This window comes from Malaclemys terrapin, chromosome 1, assembly GCF_027887155.1.
Source record: "Malaclemys terrapin pileata isolate rMalTer1 chromosome 1, rMalTer1.hap1, whole genome shotgun sequence".
NCBI lineage: Eukaryota > Metazoa > Chordata > Testudines > Emydidae > Malaclemys > Malaclemys terrapin.
This window is the reverse complement of record NC_071505.1, coordinates 5,712,551-5,731,490: the sequence shown is the minus strand read 5'-3', so window position 1 is coordinate 5,731,490 and position 18,940 is coordinate 5,712,551. Positions and strand designations below refer to the sequence as shown.

Sequence of the window (18,940 nt, the reverse complement as noted above, 5' to 3'; positions counted from 1 at the left end):
TCCCTGCTGTAGCGCCGGCAGTGGAGACGCACCCTCAGTAACCCTCGCTCCCCGCTGTAACGCAAGTGCAGTGTAGACACACCCTCAGTAACCCTCGCTCCCTGCTGTAGCGCCGGCAGTGGAGACGCACCCTCAGTAACCCCCGCTCCCCGCTGTAGCGCTGGTGCAGTGTAGATACACCCTCAGTAACCCTCGCTCCCCGCTGTAGCGCTGGTGCAGTGTAGATACACCCTCAGTAACCCTCGCTCCCTGCTGTAGCGCCGGCAGTGGAGACACCCTCAGTAACCCTTGCTCCCCGCTGTAGCGCAGGTGCAGTGGAGACGCACCCTCAGTAACCCTCACTCCCCGCTGTAGCGCCGGCAGTGGAGACACCCTCAGTAACCCTCGCTCCCCGCTGTAGCGCCGGCAGTGGAGACGCACCCTCAGTAACCCTCGCTCCCCGCTGTAGCGCTGGTGCAGTGTAGACACACCCTCAGTAACCCTCACTCCCCGCTGTAGCGCTGGTGCAGTGTAGACACACCCTCAGTAACCCTCGCTCCCCGCTGTAGCGCAGGTGCAGTGTAGACGCACTCTCCTCTTTACTCCCCTTATGCTCCCCCCAAGCCCTGTCTCCTTGTCAGGGAGGCTCCCCGTACTAGGGATGGATTTGGAGACTTCCCCCATGACAAGGGAGGAGGGAGGATCTGGCTCAGTGCCCCCCTGGGCGGCGACTCCCCTTAATCCGGGGGTGGGGGTGGAGATGAGAGGGCCCTGGAGCGCCCTCCGGGTGGGGCCGGAACGGTAGTTCCCCGGCTCCGTGTTTCCCGCCTCCGCGGGGGGAAGGTTACACCGACGGGACCAAGATGGCGGCGCCCAGCGCTGCTGCCCCGGAGAGCGAGGAGGGGCCCGGGGGTAAACCGAAGTCCCCAGCCGTCACCCCGCAGAAGATCCGGGAGCTGATAGACGGGGGCATCGCCCCGGAGGAGCCCGGCCTGGAGGGGTGAGCGGGGATCGGGGGGGGACATCTCCCTGGTTACCCCCCTGGGCACCTGCGTTGGGCCCAGTGGCGGGGGGGGGGGGTTCAGCCCCACACAGGGTCCGCCAGGCCCCCAGCGTGGGCACCGTTGCGGCCACATGGGCCCAGACAGGCGAGTGTCCCTCTCAAGCCGGGCTGGAGTGAGGCCCCCGGGCGGGCCAGTCGCTCGCGGTCGGGGGGAGGGCGATGGACCTGGCCGAGGCTTTAGGAGCATTGTTTGCCTGGCCAAAGGCAGGCGTCTGCCCGTTCGGCCCCGGCATCTCGGAGGAGGCCGGTGTTTGCCTTGCGATGGGCCCTATTGTAGCTGCCGCGTTGTCAGCACAGCCCCGTGGTTGGGTCCGGTCGGTGATGCGCTCCCAAAATCCTAAGAACCGGTTCCCTACCGGGTCCTCGGCAGCACTTCGGCGGGGGGGGGCCTTCACTCACTCCGGGTTTTCAGCGGCATTTCGGCGGCAGGTCCTGTACCCGGACCGAGTGAAGACCCCTTCCCCCACATCGCCGAAGTGCCGCTGAAGACCTGGTAGGGAACCGCGCAGTGAGTACAAGCCCCACGTGCCTGTCTTTTCCCACCCCCTACCCAACTTGCCCCACTCCCTGTCCCCTGACTGCCCCGACCCCATCCACCACCACCCCGACAGACCCCTGGAATTCCCACACCTACCCAACCCCCCTGTCCCCTGACAGCCCCCCCAGAACCTCTGCCCCTCCAACCGCTCCCTGCCCCTTATCCAACCCCTCCTCCCAACCCTGGCTCCCTTACTATGCTGTTCAAAGTGGCAGGAGCTGCAGAGCTGCCCAGAGTGCTGGCGCCAGGGGCGCGGTGCACTGGGGCTCTGCGGGGGGGGGAGCAGCCTCCCCAGCTGGGAGCTCAGGCGGGCCGGACAGGACAGTCTCACCCGCCGGCCCCTTTAACAACTGGTTCTACACCAACTTCTAAATTTAACAATCGGTTCTTGCGAATCGGTGCGAACTGGCTCCAGTTTGCACAAGCCTTTGTGTTTACAGCAGCTGACTCTCAAGTGGATTTCTTTTCCCATTGTGAGTCAAAATTGACTCCCTGTGTGGCTAGACTTAAGCACAGCCCTGGTTATGAGTGGTGAGGAAGTGTAGGAGCTGAAGATGGCCCCCAAGTTTTTTGGCTGGGGTGACATGGAGGGTTGTGGTATTTTTTAAAGGTGACCAAGAATGGGTGGAGTGGGGAAGGTTTCAGAGAGGATATTAAAAGTCCAGGTTTGGCCAAAAGTTAATTTAAAATTGACAGCAACGTATCAGGGAGGTGAAGTCTATGTACCAGGCTCTGATGTGGAATTGGATGGAGGCTCACAAACGAAGAAAAAGGTTTGTAATTCATCAGTGAAAAGTCGGTGGTTGAAACCATCTAGCAAGAAGATCTAGAGGGAGAAGAGGACAAGACAAGGGGGGACTCTCACATGGAGAGGGGAGGAGGAAGACCTACCAAAGGAGATGTCGAAAGGAAAAAATAGAGAAATAGGAGGAGAACCAGGGGAGGACAGAGTTATAGAAGCCAACAGAGCACAAGGTTTTAAGGAGTGGGTTATTGGTGGTGTCGAAAGCAGCACAGGGAGGCCTCTGGGTGCTACCATAAGGAAATAGTAAATAAGAAATTCACACTTTTTCTTTAACAGTTCCTCACAGTCTTTTTTTTCACCCCAGAAGCTAATGTAGCCTCGAGATGGGAAGAGAACAATGTCGTCTTGCTCACAGTCTTGTGCCCTGTCATAGAATCATAGAACTGTGGGACTGGAAGGGTTGAGGTTGAGAGGTTACCTAGTCCAGTCCCCTGCACTCAAGCCAAGACTATGTAGTAGCTAGACCAGGGTTCTCAAACTGGGGATTGGGACCCCTCAGGGGCTCATGAGGTTATTACATGGGGGGTTGTGAGCTGTCAGCCTCCACCCCAAACCCCACTTTTCCTCCAGCGTTTATAATAGTGTTAAATATATAAACAAGCGTTTTTAATTGATAAGTGGGGGGTTACACTCAGAATCTTGCTATGTGAAAGGGGTCACCAGTGCAAAAGTTTGAGAACCACTGAGCTAGACCATTCCTGACGGATATTTGTCTAACCTGTTCTTAAAAATTCCAATGATGGAGATGCCCCAATCTCCTTAGACAATTTGTGCCAGTGCTTAACTATCCTGATAGTTAGAAAGTGTTTCCTAATGTCCAACCTAAACCTCCCTTGCTGCAATTTAAGGCACTGAATCATGCTGCTCCATTGCAAAGTTTTCAGATTTCGTATCCGTTTTCCATCTTACTTCACCAGATTTGGGAAAGAGGTGGGGGAACCCTGGTGGCAAATGCATATCACCAGCTATTACTGATCAGTGTCAGGAGATTGAGTGCTGATGTTTAGTGTACATCTTTGTTCCATTTTCTCTTAGTTGGCCTTTGTTTCGTTAACCCTTCTTAGAATCTGGGGTTTGTAGGGCTTATGGAAGAAATTTGTTTGGAGGTTAAGCTTGAAGGGTGAGATTGGTAGAGGTGTTGTGGACTCATTGCTGTAATATGCATTTTTCTAGAACATTAATGAAATCTTTACACAGAGGGCAAAGGGACTTTGCTTGCTGACCTGTTGCTTTATTTTAGAAAGGACACGTCTGCCTTGTCAGAATCAACTAATGGCTCTTCGCAAACAGATGCTCTTCCTTTTGAGACAACTAGTAAAGAAGCCTTCTTCAGCAGAGTAGAAACGTTTACTATATCCTTTTTGGTGCTGAGCTTTCTGTATCAAAAGCTGACCTACCCCTACACTCCCGCCAAAAACCAACCCAGAATTTCTCCTGGGAGTCAGTCCCCATGCGTGTCTCTTCACCCAGCCACTCCGTTTCTTAAAAGGTGGAAACGGTGTCCTTCAATAAAGACCCAGGGGAATTGTTTGGTTGGCCCAAGTATTTCGCTGAATACAGTTGTGATGTCTCTGTATTGTTGTCCTTAACATGAGCACTCTTTGAAGTGGGCAGGCAAACCTCATGAGCTGTCCCCCCTGATATGTGCCAAATATGGATGGACCAATATAGAGAGTGACATGCTGAAGTGCTCCAGCTGCCAGGCCTTCCTCTGTGCAAGTTTGCAGCTGGCATTTGACTTCAACAAGTGTACGTACAACAGTCTCTCCATGCGGCTGATCGCTTTGTTCCTAATCTGGAAATAAAACTACAGATTTCACAGCGAAGGGCCTAGAGCAGGCACCTAAATTCATACTTGGGCATTTACATTTGGTATTTTCTCTGGAAGCTGGGGCCTCTCTGAAAATGGAGCCGCTTGTTTAGCATGTTTAAGTTCATGCACCCAAGTTTAAAAACACCCTTGGGTTTTAAAGGTCATAAAACCTCCTGCTTGAGGGCATCAACTGAGCTCTACTACCAGGGGCTGGGAAGAGATTTCCCGGGGGGCAGGTTATTCCACTGCAGGGTTTCTTGCACCATCTCCTGAAGCAGCTGGTAACTGACCACTGCAGGGACGATCTTTTTGTTCTGTGCTTGGACAGCGCCTAGCACAAAAGTATCCTGGTCCTTGCGTCGGGCTCCTAGATGCTATGGCCATACAAATAATAATGGGCCTCTGCTCTGAGCCAGTCTGGCATTTCCTTTGTAACAAAGAATTTATGGGGAATTGTTAGCAGTTAAACTCTCTCTACCTGTTATGTTCACTTTATGTTGTTTTTTCTAGTCTAGCAATCTCAAGTTTTTCCCTTAGCCTTGGAGTACGATGGTTTCACAGCCCTTTAACTTGCTTTCCTTCCCTGTACATTCCTTTGCCTGGAGACCATATTAACCCACACCCGCAATTGAAACTGGAGCTTTCTGCTTCTTTTGGTCAAGCAAACGCTTCTGGCCACTGATTCTCTCTCCTTTTTGTGTCTACTATGGAGATGAATACATCAGCGTGTGATAAATAACAATAATTTATCCATTCGTATCACTTTGCTTTAAATCAGTTAAATAAGTAACTGATCTTGTTATTTGCATGTCCACTAGGGGGCATATAATTGTTTGCATAACACGTACCAACGCTTGGATTACTAATGATGTCTGATTGAGGGAACTTGTGGTTGTGTTTTATCATGCGTCTCTTTTAGGCCCTTTCTTTTTTTTTTTTTCAGTTTCATTCAGACTGTTGACCCCTCCTTGTTAATTAAATAGTTACTTTAAGTAGCTACTGGTCAAATTAGTGTATTGATAACAGTACCTGCTTAGAATCATATATTCTTTGTATTACTGTAGCATCTCCAACGGTGCTAGGCGCTGTACAAACACAGAACAAACAGGTGATCCCTGCCCCACAGAGTTTACAATCTAAGTAACTTGAGGCGATCAAAGCACAGGGTAGAATTTTTTCATTTTATTACTAAATGATTTGGTTCTGTGGGCAGGAGAGGGGGAGGGGTTTGATCAACTTAAAAGGAGAATTAAATGTATCCTTAGCCAAGCCCCCATCACCTGGACGTTGGCAAACTCCTACGGTTTCATGGTGACCACTTGGGAGCAATGTGCCAAGGGAGTGGGAGGGTTTGTGGCTGCAGGGAGGTGGAATAGGTTTTGCCTGGCTGAGAATGTCCCCTTCTTTCCCTCGTAACCTGCCCTGCTCCCCACTGCTGCTGGTTCCTGACTGCTCCCTCAGAGCATGAACCAGTGTGGGAAGAGAGAGCAAGGATGAAGGTAAGACAGGGCAGGGAGAAATGAGTAGGGGGCCCAATAGAGTTATCTGCAGGGAAGAAGAGCTGGTGGGGCAGAGAGCATGAGGCAGTCTGTCCCCAACGGGATGGGGTTCCGCTATAGGACAAGGGAAAGGGAACGGGAGGTGGTTTAAGATGAGACGTTAACATCTGCAGTCAGTAACTTTTCAGGGTTTCTGCAGGACAGATTTGTATGCAGCCATCCATGCAAATATCAGTCAAAATGACACCACCTTAGACATTAGCGCTATGGACACCCTGTTAGCTCTCCTCCAGCCATCCCTCTGCCAGTGCGGTGTCTTCTCCTGAGCTTTGTCCAACTAGATTGAAATGTCCCACACGCTTCCTGTGGAAGATCATTCCGCAGCTACCTAGCTTTCAGTGTTGTTTGCCTTTCAGACAAGGAGAGGTGTGCAGTGCTGAAGAAAGCTTTGTGTACTGCCCATGAGAAGTTCTGTTTCTGGCCAGACAGCCCCTGCCCAGGTAGGTGTCACTCAGTCCACCCTGGGCAACAGTCCAAGAATATGCTCTTTCTTCCTTTCTAGTCTTACTGCCCTCTCCTTTTGTATTGGCCTTCTCATAGCATTGCCTTCAGTAGCACCTACCTACGAGATTGTTACAGTCCCTTTTTACGGAGAGAGATGACTGTTAAAAACGCTAATCGGGATGTGGAGGGGATTGCATGACTTAGGGCATGTGTAAAGGGTTAGAGAATTTATCTTTTTTACAGCCCTCACTTCACTAGGAAGTTGAGCCACGTTTCAGCAATGGATCAGGCTTCAAGGTGACCTGAAAAAGAACAAAATAGTAGGTCCATGCTCCTTTTTGTGCTTGGCCTTTTAATGGCAGGAAGACCCTTATTTTTAATTTGGCATCACTGATTCCTGTTCTCTCTCTCTCTCCCCCTCTGTGAAATGACGAGAGGGCAGGGATCTGCATCGAAACTGAAGCCTCCTGCTTTTTGCTTCCTAATAGATCGCTTTGCTGTTTTACTGGTTGGCGAGCCCATAGCCCTTGTCAGTGACTTCCTGGATCGCTTTCAAAGCCTGTGTCAGCTAGAACTTCAGCTGCCCTCCCTGAAACCAGAGGATCTGAAAAATATGGTGAGTTCGTGCTCACCATTGGGAAAAGTGGGAAGGGTCAGATGAAGATGCCTGGCATGCCCGGCACTATCTAAATCCATATAAAAATGACAGTAAGGTTGAGACGTCAGAAGCCAAGGAAGGCTAAAGTGACAGTTGCCTGGGTAACCTTAGCTCTGCCCCTTGTGCATGCATCGTCCTACAGTTTTAATAGTCTGCATGAGTAACCTGAGGTGCTCACTGATGTTTGAGCACTTAATTTTGCAACCGTAACGTTTTCCTAACAGAGGTTTTGGTGTGGAATTTCCTAAGGTTTTTTAAAGATGGTTTTCAAAATTGTGTCCTGTAATTGCACAGTTTGGGGAGGCAGCCCCCGAAAGTGGGTTTACATGTCCCAATGTTGCAAATGTGCATAAAGATGTCAGCAGCCTCGGGTTCCCACTGCTTCATGTGGAACCGCTTCATGGGAAGGAGACGGTGGACTCCTTTTTGTACAGCATGCCCTTAGCTGCAGAGGGAAGGAGGCCAGCCCTACCAGCAGACCCTCACCTCATTAACAGTTACTCACATTAATCAGTGAGGTGTCCTGAGCAGGAAGTAGCCACCAGCCTTGTCTCGTTAGCTGCAAGGTGATTGTAAGATAGAGCGACCAGAAAGTCGCAGCCTATAAACTCTCATCTTCTAATGGTTGCCCAGAGCACTGGGTCTAGTGCCCATCAGCCATGTACCAAGGCCCATTGCTATAGTCAGGTGTTTGGTTGTCTCTCAGTATGACACCAGGGTGGGACTTATTTGCTGGAACCAAGGGTTCATCAGTTGGTTGGAAAGGAATAACAGTGGAGATGGTTGACTTAGCTACCTCCATGGATAGCATATATATTGGCTTAGGTTTAAAAGCCATAAGGGGTGTGGGCAGTAGGTGTTGCCAAGGCAATGGGCACTGACCACATTTCTGTATCCCATCTGTGTCCTTCCTAACGTTCTGTTCTGAAAAGGGCCTCCCCGACAATGGGACCCTGGGGCTCCTTCCTCATTGTGTCTCAGTGATTCCCCATCAATGTGCTCAGTTTACACACACACTGCCCCCGCCCTTTGGGATCTGAGAGTCAAGCTGGGTTCATTCTGGCTCCTGCATCCTCGCCAGTAACGAAGATTCTGCAGGCCACATTCCACTTTCCATTTCACCTGTTTGGCCTTCTGGGGGTGGAGATTAGTCCGGCGATCAGAACTTAGTTCATGATTCTGTTGCTCGTGCACGAGGCAGGATAGAATCCATCCCCCATTCTGTGTTGGTTCTGAAGAGCTAAGAGGAGTAGAACCTTACAACAGTCGCTAACGTCAGCAGCCCAGATTCTGAAAACACCCAGGAAACCCATCTGAGGAGTAAGAAGGTGACATTTTTTCCCATAGCCACTTTCCTGATTGCAACATTGTAATCATTTATTTGTAGTACAGTAGTGCTGAGATCAGAGCCCCGCTGTGCTAGGTGCCATACAACTAGAGATAGTCTTTGCTCCACGTGTGCCCCGTGTATTGGAACTCTGTTTGAGGGAGCCCAAGCATGGCTCCTGACCCTCCCAGACCGTGACTGAGTCGTGTGTCCTTTGCAGTCCTTGACAGAAGATAAAATCAGCCTTCTCCTGCATCTGATCGAGGAGGAACTCGAATGCAAAACCGAAGGGGAGAAAACACCAATGAAATTGGGCTCTGACCTCTTTCAAGTACATGTCCCCGCCTGCATCCTGGCCCTCTGCGGCTGGGCTTACAGGTCAGTAGGCGACTAATCTCGGACGGTGAAAGCTAAAATGCTGTTTGTAAATATCAGACACGCTTCAAAATGTAGGTAGCACTTCGCTAAAATTTGCTATGAAACCTGTCAGAAACTGAGGGGCTGGAGCACAAAGGACTGTCCTCTCCAATATTGCCTCTCTAGGGCCTGAGCTTCCAGTGTTTAAAAAGTGTCAGCCTCTAGCTCAGAGGTGGGCAAACTACGGCCCGCGGGCCACGTCCTGCCAGACCCTTGAGCTCCCGGCCGGGAAGGCTAGCCACTGGCCCCTCCCCTGCTGTCCCTCCTCTCTGGCAGCCACGCGGGCAGCGCTCTGGGTGTCAGGGTTGTGCACTCCTGCCGAGCAGCGCGGCAGCGTGTCTGGCAGCCGCACCGCCCGGAGCCAGACATGCTGCTCTGAGCAGCATGGTAAGGGGGCTGGGGCCGAGGGGCTGGATAAGGGGCGGAGGGTCCCGGGGGGACAGTCAAGGGACAGGGAGCAGGGGGCGGTTGGATGGGGCAGAGGTTCTGGGGGGTGGTCAGGGAACAGGTGGGGGGTTGGATAAATGTGGGAGTCACGGGGGGCCTGTCAGGGGGCGGGGGTGTGGATGGGGGACGGGGAACGGGGGGGGGTGGATAGGCATGGGGTCTTGGGGGCCTGTCATGGCGGGGGTGTGGCTAGGGGTCAGGGGATGGGGAATGGGGGGGTTGGATAGGTGTGGGGTCTCAAGGGGCCTGTCAGGGTGCGGGGGTGTGGATAATGGTCAGGGCAGTGAGGGGACTGGGAGCAGGGGGGTTGGATGGTCCAGGAGCGGGCAGTCAGGGGACAAGGAGCAGGGGGGGTTGGATGTGTTGGGGGTTCTGAGGGGAGCAGTCGGGGTGGGAAGTGGGAGGGGTCAGATGGGGGCGGGGCCAGGCTGTTTGGGGAGGCACAGCCTTCCCTACCTGGCCCTCCATACAGTTTTGCAACCCCAATGTGGCCCTTGGGCCAAAAAGTTTGCCCACCCCTGCTCTAGCTGCTGTGGTTGCAAAGAAAACCTCCAAAACCATGAAGTGAAGTAACTGATGCAGAGATAGACATCTGCCTGAGTTTGCAGAGAGCCTGAAACAATAGCTCTGAGCTGTCAACTGCCCCATTAACTTAGATGCCAATGATGCTATTTCAAATAAACGTCAACACTGTTGATTATTTCACTGCTCATCAAAGCATGAAAGAAAGGTAACGAAGGACCATGCAAAGAGCTAACTGAGGGGTGTGTGCAGGTTGGTGTATAGATTAAAATGTGTAGACTTTTAACAGTGCATGGCGGGGGGGCGGGATTGGTTTCCCGGAAGTGGGAGCTCAGCTTTCAGAAGTTTGGGGAACACTGAACTAAATGTTTAGTCTATCAAATACATCTGTCTGTTCTAATAATCAGTATCAGTTTTGAGGAAGTGCCTAGATTTGTTCCTGACTTTCTCTCCTCACCCCACTCTACCCTGCCTCCAACACACAGCCCTTCGCCAGGGTCCATGCACCTCCCGGTGATCACGTGTTCCCGCTGCATGAGGAAGGTGGGGCTGTGGGGTTTCCATCAGATTGAGTCTTCCATGCTCGAATTGGACTCTTCCTTTGGATTCAGCAGCACTCCCACCACGCCCACAGAGGCACGCTCGGACCGAGCCCCACTGGTGCCCACGTCTCCCCACAGGATGATCACGAGAAGCCAGGACACGACGTTTCCTCCGGGCTCGGAGCAGGTACGCTTCGCCCCCTCGCTCGGAGAGGTCCCTCCAAGTTTCTTTGGGAGGGAGGTTTGGAGAGAGATTGAGACTCCTAGCAGAGCTGTGTGCGCGGAAGCCCTGTGGCCTTGAGAAAAGGCCTGTAATTGTGATGTGTATGGATGGCCTTCGTGGCAGTGTATTTACTATCCCAGCGTCAGACGTGCTGTTTGTATGGCGCTAGATGTCCGTCCTAGGGAAGGAGAAATGTCTGGGCCAGCATGATGGTCTAGTGACAGCCCCCTGTGTTGCCACTCATGGGATCAGGGTTTGGGTCCTGCTCCCGGCCGCTGAGCCAGGTGGGTTAGGAGTGCTGCAGCAGAAAAGACGCGTGGGCTTATCACGGTCTAGAGACCCCCCCTCTCCTTTGGCCAACTGAAGCCACATCCCTGACTGCCGAGAGCTCTAGGCAGCCCTCCACCAGCACGTTGACTTGCTGGGGTGGAGCTCCCTGCGTAGATCTGAAATTAGAACGTCCCTCATGGGAATGTTAAAGCAACATGGTCAGGTAGTTTAAGGCCAGGCAGGGACTTACCTTAGCGCTGTCGTAATCCTGCTGGAAAGCAGCCTCCAAGTGCCAGCTGGTGGGGATGGGGGGAGGTTGTGGGAATCAAGCATTTTGTTGAGAGGTTAAATCCCCCACACGCCCACTGTCCTGGCCCGGGTGCTAGACAAGAGCCTGGGCTCGGTTGTGATGAACATGCCGGGGACTCTTTATTTAGGCCACTGAGCGTGGACAAAACCCAGTGGTTTTCTCTGGCTCCCAGTTCCAGAAACTAAACGTAGCCTGTGCTGCCTGATTACATGGGATCTCCCTAAATTCTGGCCTGGACTCTGCAGGTAGGGAAGTGGCTGTTGACTATATTACAGCACCGTGCTCTGCGGCGACTCCAGATTTGCACCAGTGTAACTGGGATCAGGATCTGGTCCCAGGCGGGTACTTGTGGTGGATTTCTGATTGACGGCACAGTCGCTGGCAGCATCCTTTTGCCATTGCCCCCAGTGAAGATGGCTCCTTGTTTGATCCAGATTTGCAGACACGAGCATTCTTTCCAGTGGAACCTGGTTCCGATTCCCAAGCGTCGCTTTAAGTTGGTTATTGAGTGCACAAGCACCAGCGGAAAGCTCTCAAGGCAGCTCTCCCCCAGCCCGGGCTCCGTCGTGCTGCCGCGTTTCCAATCTCGCCGCTTTTATGGGGCGACCCCTTGCAGGCCCCTCCTTTCATCCCTCTCCTGTGGGGTGGCATGAAAGAGAGCTTTGGTGCCGTTATCAAGGCTAGGTTCACAGCGGAGCCCCAGCTTTGTTGCTGCAGAGTAACAAGGGGATGAAACTGCAAAAACAGCAGGACTGAAAGATTTCATGATAAATCAGGGAGCACCGTGTGCTGTGAGCACCGATCCCGCTCACCCGTGCAGATTTCTGAAGCCAGGTCCCTGGGAGAGACCACTGGGGAAGAGGAGGAAGGGGTTACTTCTGTCTCTTTTTAAAGGGGACGCAATGCCGGTAGGAGGTGCCTGACTGTGGGCCCCACAGGCTGGAATTTTCTCTACGGCCCAAACTTTCCAAAGTGGCCATCGATTGCCTGCATTTTAGGCCAGGTTTGCCGAAGTGCTAATACCCGCAGCTCTCAGTGACTTACTCGGAGCTGCAGGCGCTCAGCGCCAATGAGAATCCGCCCCCGCAGGGTCTCCGAAATCCAGGCACCTCCATCAATGTGGCTTTTGAAAACGTTGGCCTCTGGCTATTTTTATTTATAGACACTTCTGGGGCGGTCAAGGGGGAAAATGCCCCCAACATGCGCTCGGTCTGTCATCCCAGAGCTACCCCTGAAAATTCAGCGAGCAGGCTAGTTCTGGGAGTGTCTAGTGGAGCAGCAGTGTAGTGTCCCGCGGGGGCAAGGTCTACGTCTCACTCTTCCATCGATTTCCCCGGCCAGAAGGGACCATTGTTATCCTCTGGTCTGACCTCCTGTATAACACAGGCCAGAGAATGTCCCTAAACTAATTCCGAGAGCAGATCTCAGAGAAAAACATCCCATCTCGATTGTAAAATTGTCAGTGATGGAGACTCCGCCATGACAAGTTATTCCAATGGTTAATTACCCTCTCTGTCAAAAATGTGCCTTCTTTCCAGTCCGACTGTTTAGCTTCAGCATCCAGGCATTTAATCCCTGTGCTGGGGGGATCTCTCACGCTGCTTTGGACTTGAGCGACCCCTCTGCCCGCTTTGGGAGTAGCACTGAAGTTGTATCCAGGCCATTGGCGAGGTAGCTGTGACAATGCCTAGAGGTTGGGGAGAACCCCTTTGTTCGAGAGCCCCAGCAGGTTTTTTGAGGAGTGAGCATGCGAAATACTGTCGTTTGCTCAGGGAGTCTGAAGGCTAGTGGCGTTCAGATACCTGAGGATGAGCGTTGAATGAATCCCAGGGTGTTCTGTAGCACCCATCTAAACGCTCATTTCCTGGCTGGGTGGTGGTTGGGTTTTGATGCATTTTTACAATTGCACCTCCTAGGATCAGTCACTCACATCACTGTGTTGACTCTGCAGAAAGTGCTAAAACCCTTACCCCGGGCACAGCGCCACCTCCTGTGGAAGGAGGAAGTATGACAGCTAGTCTCAATGCAGCACTTCCACCTCTCCTGCAATGGTGCTGGCACCAGAGGTCCGGAAGCCTCAGCAGGACCTGGCAGGTGGAAGGCTCGGGGCAGCAAGCGGTGTTTGTTATGGGCAGTGGCCTGTGCCGTCTTTCGTCCCGCCCACATGGGTATTTTCAGGCTGGTTGTCTGGGGCCAGCCCTGGGAAGGTGCTCTCAGAACAAAGCTCTCCCCAAAAGCGTAGGGTCTCGTCAGGCTGCGCTTGGGTAGGACTGGCTGTGTATGGATCGGTTGGACTGGGGGAGAGAGGTAAGTGATGTGCCAGTCACTCGCCCTGGATCTGCTCCCTACAGCGCCTACCCAGGCTTTCGAGCTGGGGCGTGAGTAGTAATAGGCATGAGGATCTGCTGTGCTTCGAGTGCAGGTCCCTTCCTCCAGCAGCTGAGGAAGTGCTGGTGACCATAGGAATTTGCTAGCTAGTGCTGTCCATCAGGAGCTAACTTTCCCCTCCCTCTCCTACCCACTGGTAGCACGAGAAGAGCCCATCCCCCGTGACAGCCCGTATGCGGAGCTGGGATGGCTCGAGCCCCATGGACCGGGCCGAGCCGGAGGCGTCAAGCCCGTCGCCGAGGAGCCGCCCGGTGACCCGCAGCATGGGGCAGGGGGACAGCGTGGAGGTGCCATCCAGCCCTCACAGGAGAGCCAAGCGGGCGCGCCTCTGCTCTTCCAGTAGTTCGGTGAGTGCCTGGCCACGCGCCAAAGAGAACGACCGAGAGAATTTGCCACTCTCTCAAGAATCCAGGTCAGGTTTTCCCTGCTGCTAGCAAAGTCTTTGCAACTTGCTTCCTCAACCATGTGTTGCTCTGTCCTGGCTCCATCCCCTGAAGCGGAGAGAGCATCACCCCCCCCACACACACACACACACCACACACACTCTCTCTCCCTCCGGTTAGTTTCTATCTTTCTATCCAGTTTGGGGAAATTACACCTTTTGCCTCTTCTCAAATCTGGCAAAGTCAGATCCTTTTGCAGGCCCAGGAGGGATCGGAAGGAAGGTAATGGGATGTGGGGCCTTTCACACCTCTGGGTTGTGGGTTTGAATCCAGATGGGCCTGGTTGTGATGGGAAGTCGCTTCCCTCTGGCAGCTGCGTGGTGGCCTTCGTGTAACGAATCGGGGTCATGGAGCGGTGTCCTTGGTGGTGGGACAGGTGTTGCCTTATCAAAGCACCATCGTCGCGGTGAATTTACTCCTTTAAGCCTCAACAGAGGGTCCACGGAATCACTCTAAAGACGGCCCCTCCAACTCAGGGGCACTAATGGGAGATTTGAGAGGGCTGCTGCAGGGTCCACTGAATTGGCTTCTTTCACTGGCAGTTGTCAGATACTTTCCCCTGGGACGGTCCTGGGCTGCAGGATGGAACCTCCCCTTCCCCAGACAGCCCTGGAGATGAATGACACCCCTGTCCTGTTCTCTGCTTGGATTGGGGACTTCAACAGCAGAGTCTAGGGAAGGGGTAGGGACGGTTTTATGGCCTGCAGCATGCAGGGGGTCAGACCAGATGATCATAGTGGTCCCTTCTGACCTTAAAGTCTATGAGTCTGCTGCCCTGGAGAGGGCTCCCCAGCGTGGCTTTGGAGGCTGGAGTTGGGGGTGATTTTAAATCAGTGTCTGACTGTATTATTGTTAATAACGTCTCTTTAAAACAAGTCGTCACTCCCCTCCCTGGTTTAGACCCATTCTCCTCTCCTCTCCCTGCAGGACACTTCCACCAGAAGCTTCTTCGATCCCAGCTCTCAACACCGCGACTGGTGCCCTTGGGTCAACCCAGTGCAGGAGAAGGCCGTCTCAGAGGACACCGGCGACCAATCGGAGCTGACATCTGTGAAGGCGGAGCCTGGCTGGCGGGTGGTGCTGAATGTTCTCCTGGCCGCCAGGAAATCAAACAGAGCAGCTGACGCAGAGCTTGTGGTGAGAGCTGAAACCCACCTCAATCTTTGAACCCCCCGATCTCCCGAAGGCCTACTCTAGTTTGCTTCAAACTTGCCATTAAAATTCTACCTTGGGCTGAGATCCTACGTACAAAATTTGGGGCAGCTTGGTTCTGATCTGGCAGAAAGGGTTTTGATCGCTAGTAGTCCTGACTGACGCATGCTGCCTGTCGTCTACGTGCCCATTCAGAAACAGCTGGAGCGTCCTCCACTTTCCAGCTCCACAAACCCACTGACTCAAACTGTCCCAGCTCTGTAAGGGAAAAATTACCTGGAGCCTGAAGCTGCTAGTAACTTCCACAGATGGAGTCTGGTGAGTCTGTCTATCCAGGGGGAAAGTGAAGGTGAAACCAGAGCCTGGACCGTGTAGAAGGTGCTGAAGATATTTATAGTGACCCCATATGCAGCATACATGCGTATATAAATACACCATGTCAGAGAGGGACTGTCAGCATAGCTATGGAGAGATGCTAGTCTCTATAGAGAAGGTTGAACCTAGCTTCCCATTATAAGCCTGATTTTGACATCACTACCTCTATCTTAGCCAAAACTGGCCCAAGCTACCCCGAAAGAGAGGCGTTGTTTGTCAGTTTACTCCCCCAGACCTCTTGTGTTGGAGAATGACCTTTGTTCTAACTCGGGAGGTGGGGTGGGGTGGGGGTTTCAGCATTTGTCGTTGAAGATTCAAGTGATTTGTATCACGGACAGGATAGCTGGGTGTCTGTCCCAGATGTGCCATGTACAGCTGCCGTCTGGGCAAGCCTCTGGAAGCTGGTAGAGTTTGACAGATAATTTATCAGGATGCTAGAACAAGCGTAGGCTGGAGGCTAGAGCCCAGGCCTGGGAATCGGGAGATCTCAGTTCTATTTCTGGCTCTAACTCTGTCACTCCCCCATTCCATGCCTCAGTTTCCCCTTCAGTAAAATGGGATTATGTAATAAGGGCTAGTGTCTGTAAAGCAAGTGTGACCCTGGGATGAACGTGCCAGTACTTCTGTCCTGCACTTTCGCTGCCTGTCCTCTCTCCTGGGGCTTTAGAGGGAACCCCCCAGCTGGGCCATTGTGGGGGGAATAGCTCAGTGGTTTGAGCATTGGCCTGCTAAACCCAGGGTTGGGAGTTCAGTCCTTGAGGGGGCCATTTGGGGATTTAGTTGGGAATTGGTCCTGCTTTGAGCAGGGGGTGGGACTAGATGACCTCCTGAGGTCCCTTCCCACCCTGAGATTCTATGATTGGGGTGCGACTCCCTGCTGGAGTGACTCAATCTCTGATTGTCCCCTTGTTTCCTTCTTGTTGCAGAGCATCTCAGTAAAATCCTGCAAGGTGTTCCGGATCTTCCGGCAGTGGGAAGCCATGTGCTCCTCCTGAAGACCCCCGGCCAGGGAACGCCTGCCAGGCGGGCTGCATGGGACATTGGGTTGGATTAGAGAGCTGCTTTGCAGTTGCTTGCCAGGCAGCTCCTGGAGCCGCTCCTCCAGGCCCGGCAAGCAACGGGAGCCCTTTCCTGGGGGATGCAGGTAATTTGGGGGTGCCCAAAGCACGGTGTGAAGGCCACACTCTGCCCTGGCTGTAAACCGTACCCACTGCAGCTCTCAGAGCTGCTGGCTTGGGGCAGCCCCCCGCCGGCTCTGCCTTTCCCCCACCTCCAACCAGAGCAGGCTCCAGGCGGGGAGGATCTTTTCTGCCAAGGAACTACGTCCATTTCATAGATTAGTGCAGCAGACGGGCCGAGGCCTGTCCCTCACTGCACACCATACAGGGGCCTATGAGCCAGGGCCCTGCTGGCTTGGGGATGTGATGACAGGTAGTAATAAAATCTTTCACTGTTGTTTTTTTTTTTTTTTTCCTTAGCTGTCTGGCGCTCCTTCCTGCGGGGGTGGGGCTGATCAGTGACATGCAGCCTTAGGCCTGGGCAGTCATACACAGATCTGTTCTGCTGGGGTCCCTGCTCCCCACACACGGGCACAGCACCTCCCCCAATTCCCTGCCAGCAAGTACCTTTCCTGCTCCACCGCCAGGCTCGGGGTGTCTCGCCAGAAGCTCTGGCACCTCAGAGCCGGGCTGGCTTTGTCCGCAGGCTGGCACGAGGGAGCTTAGAGGAGGGGGAGGATCCAATCGCAGCTGCAGGGTCATTTTCTACAAGGTCCCACAGAACCCGTGATGCCTTGACTGCACTTCTGCCGTGCTCACGATGACCCAGGAATCGCACCGTGAACTTCCAGCCCAGTTTGGCCAACCCAAGAAGTTTGAAGAAGCATCTGCACATGCAGGAGCTTGGCTCTCCAGCAGGTCAACGCAGAGAAAGAGGAGGCCGTTCTGTAGCCAGAACTGGTTCCCTAAATCTACCCCCGCCAGTGTCTCTTCTTCCTCCTACTCCTTTCTCTCTGGAAAGTAGTTGTAATTCTGAATTCAGATGGTGCCACTCATCCCATAGATCCCAGGATGCTTCACATGTTATACCCCCCTGGCATCACTAAAATGCAGCTACCTCTGGTGTGGAGCACAGCAGCGAGCCAGTGCAATGCACAATGCTGGCAGAGGCTGTTCAAGGACACTGAGCAAACCCTCTTGAGAAGGAAGTTGCAAGGCTCTCTAATAGCCACACTGCACAGGTTGGACCTCTGCAAATTTCATGTCTGCCCTGCATGGAACTCTGCCTTGGAGGATGACAAACTAAGCTAAGATACCCCTGCTGGGATTCAAACTCCTGCTTCTAGGGAATCTGGGCATGTCCAACTGTCTTCACTAGGAGGACCAAGTACTGATTTTGCCCCTAAATGGCCCCCTCAAGGATTGAACTGCCAACCCTGGGTTTAGCAGGCCAATGCTCAAACCACTGAGCTATCCCTGCCCAAATAGTGGCACAAGAGCTCCCAAGCCCCACAAATTACATGATGGAAACTACCTGTGTTCGAGCCCCTGAATGCAGCCAACCGAGAATCCTAAGAGCCGGCCAAGTAAAACCCCCCGCCGGGAAACTTCTTCCACAAGAAGGGTTGTGGTTATGGACAGACCTGGCTCCGGCTGATTCATGATCAAACAGCCGGCTCGCTGGCAGCGCAGGGGTAGGTGTCACATGGCCACTCCAGCCAGAGGCCTTGCAGTCAGTGCAGGATTGGTGCCTGTCAGCACCATCTACTGTTGCTGTTGCAGCATGCGCGTCCCTTCCAGGGGATCCCCCCCGACTCACCCCACCCAGGCAGTGCTCCCTTTCGTTTCTATCGGGGGTTCCTCTTCCTTTCCAAATTGGACTCTGTCACCTACATTTTTTCTCAGCTACAAGCTGAGGTTTAATATTCCTATGTCCACCTCCAGCCTCTTTACCAACATGGATTAAAACCCATAATGCCCCTATCAGGTAGGTCATATTATATTATCCCCATTTTACAGTTGTGGAAACTGAGCCAGCGAAGTTAAGATTTCCCCAGGGACCTAAAACATGATCACGAGCTGCGAATAGAATCAGACCCCAGCAACCCCCTGCTTTAACCTTCCCAGAACTGGGCGTAGAACCCAGGAGTCCTGATTCCCAACTACCTGATCCAACCACTCAATGAGACAGATTCAAACTAATATTGTTTTTCCCTCTGCAATTAAGGCACCTACTTTAAAAAACAACAACTTGTTATTGGGGTAAAGTTACAATAAAATGTTTAACAAACGCCATCAGACGTTACTTACACGGGATCAGAAGTTTGGGCTGAGCGGAAAAGGGGAGTTGAACTTTAACCTACTGTCCCTCTGGAGACTCCGCACGCTGCTGGGTTTGTTAATTTTAGACCTCCGGCTTTTGCACTTGGCAGCATCTCCTCTCGCGCCTGGCTGGAGTCTAAGGCTCTAGCTTCACTTGGGTGATACAAAATTCAACTCCCTTCCCTGGGGCTGGGCTCACCCGGCACCCTCCTGGCTTGGAAAGCTGAGCGGGTTCACTCGACGGTGAGTGGGTGTGTGTGTGACCTTTCGAAGCCTGATCTCTCAGCCGCAAGGGCTCTGCCTTCCAGTGAGAAATCAGCAGGGGGAAGGGAGCTCAGCTTGGGA

The 18,940-nt window shown here is 53.0% G+C and overlaps 1 protein-coding gene across 1 annotated transcript; it reads left to right on the top strand.

Annotated features, from left to right (window-relative positions):
- The first annotated feature begins 834 nt into the window (after window positions 1-834).
- On the top strand, window positions 835-18,564 carry ZC3HC1 (zinc finger C3HC-type containing 1). The gene is made up of 10 exons (XM_054014851.1): window positions 835-979; window positions 3,626-3,737; window positions 3,984-4,134; window positions 6,114-6,197; window positions 6,690-6,817; window positions 8,407-8,564; window positions 10,058-10,301; window positions 13,446-13,652; window positions 14,676-14,885; window positions 16,202-18,564. Exons 1-10 carry the CDS (start codon window positions 843-845, stop codon window positions 16,268-16,270), a joined length of 1,500 nt encoding a protein of 499 aa, XP_053870826.1. The 5' UTR covers window positions 835-842; the 3' UTR covers window positions 16,271-18,564.
- The last annotated feature ends 376 nt before the right edge of the window (window positions 18,565-18,940 follow it).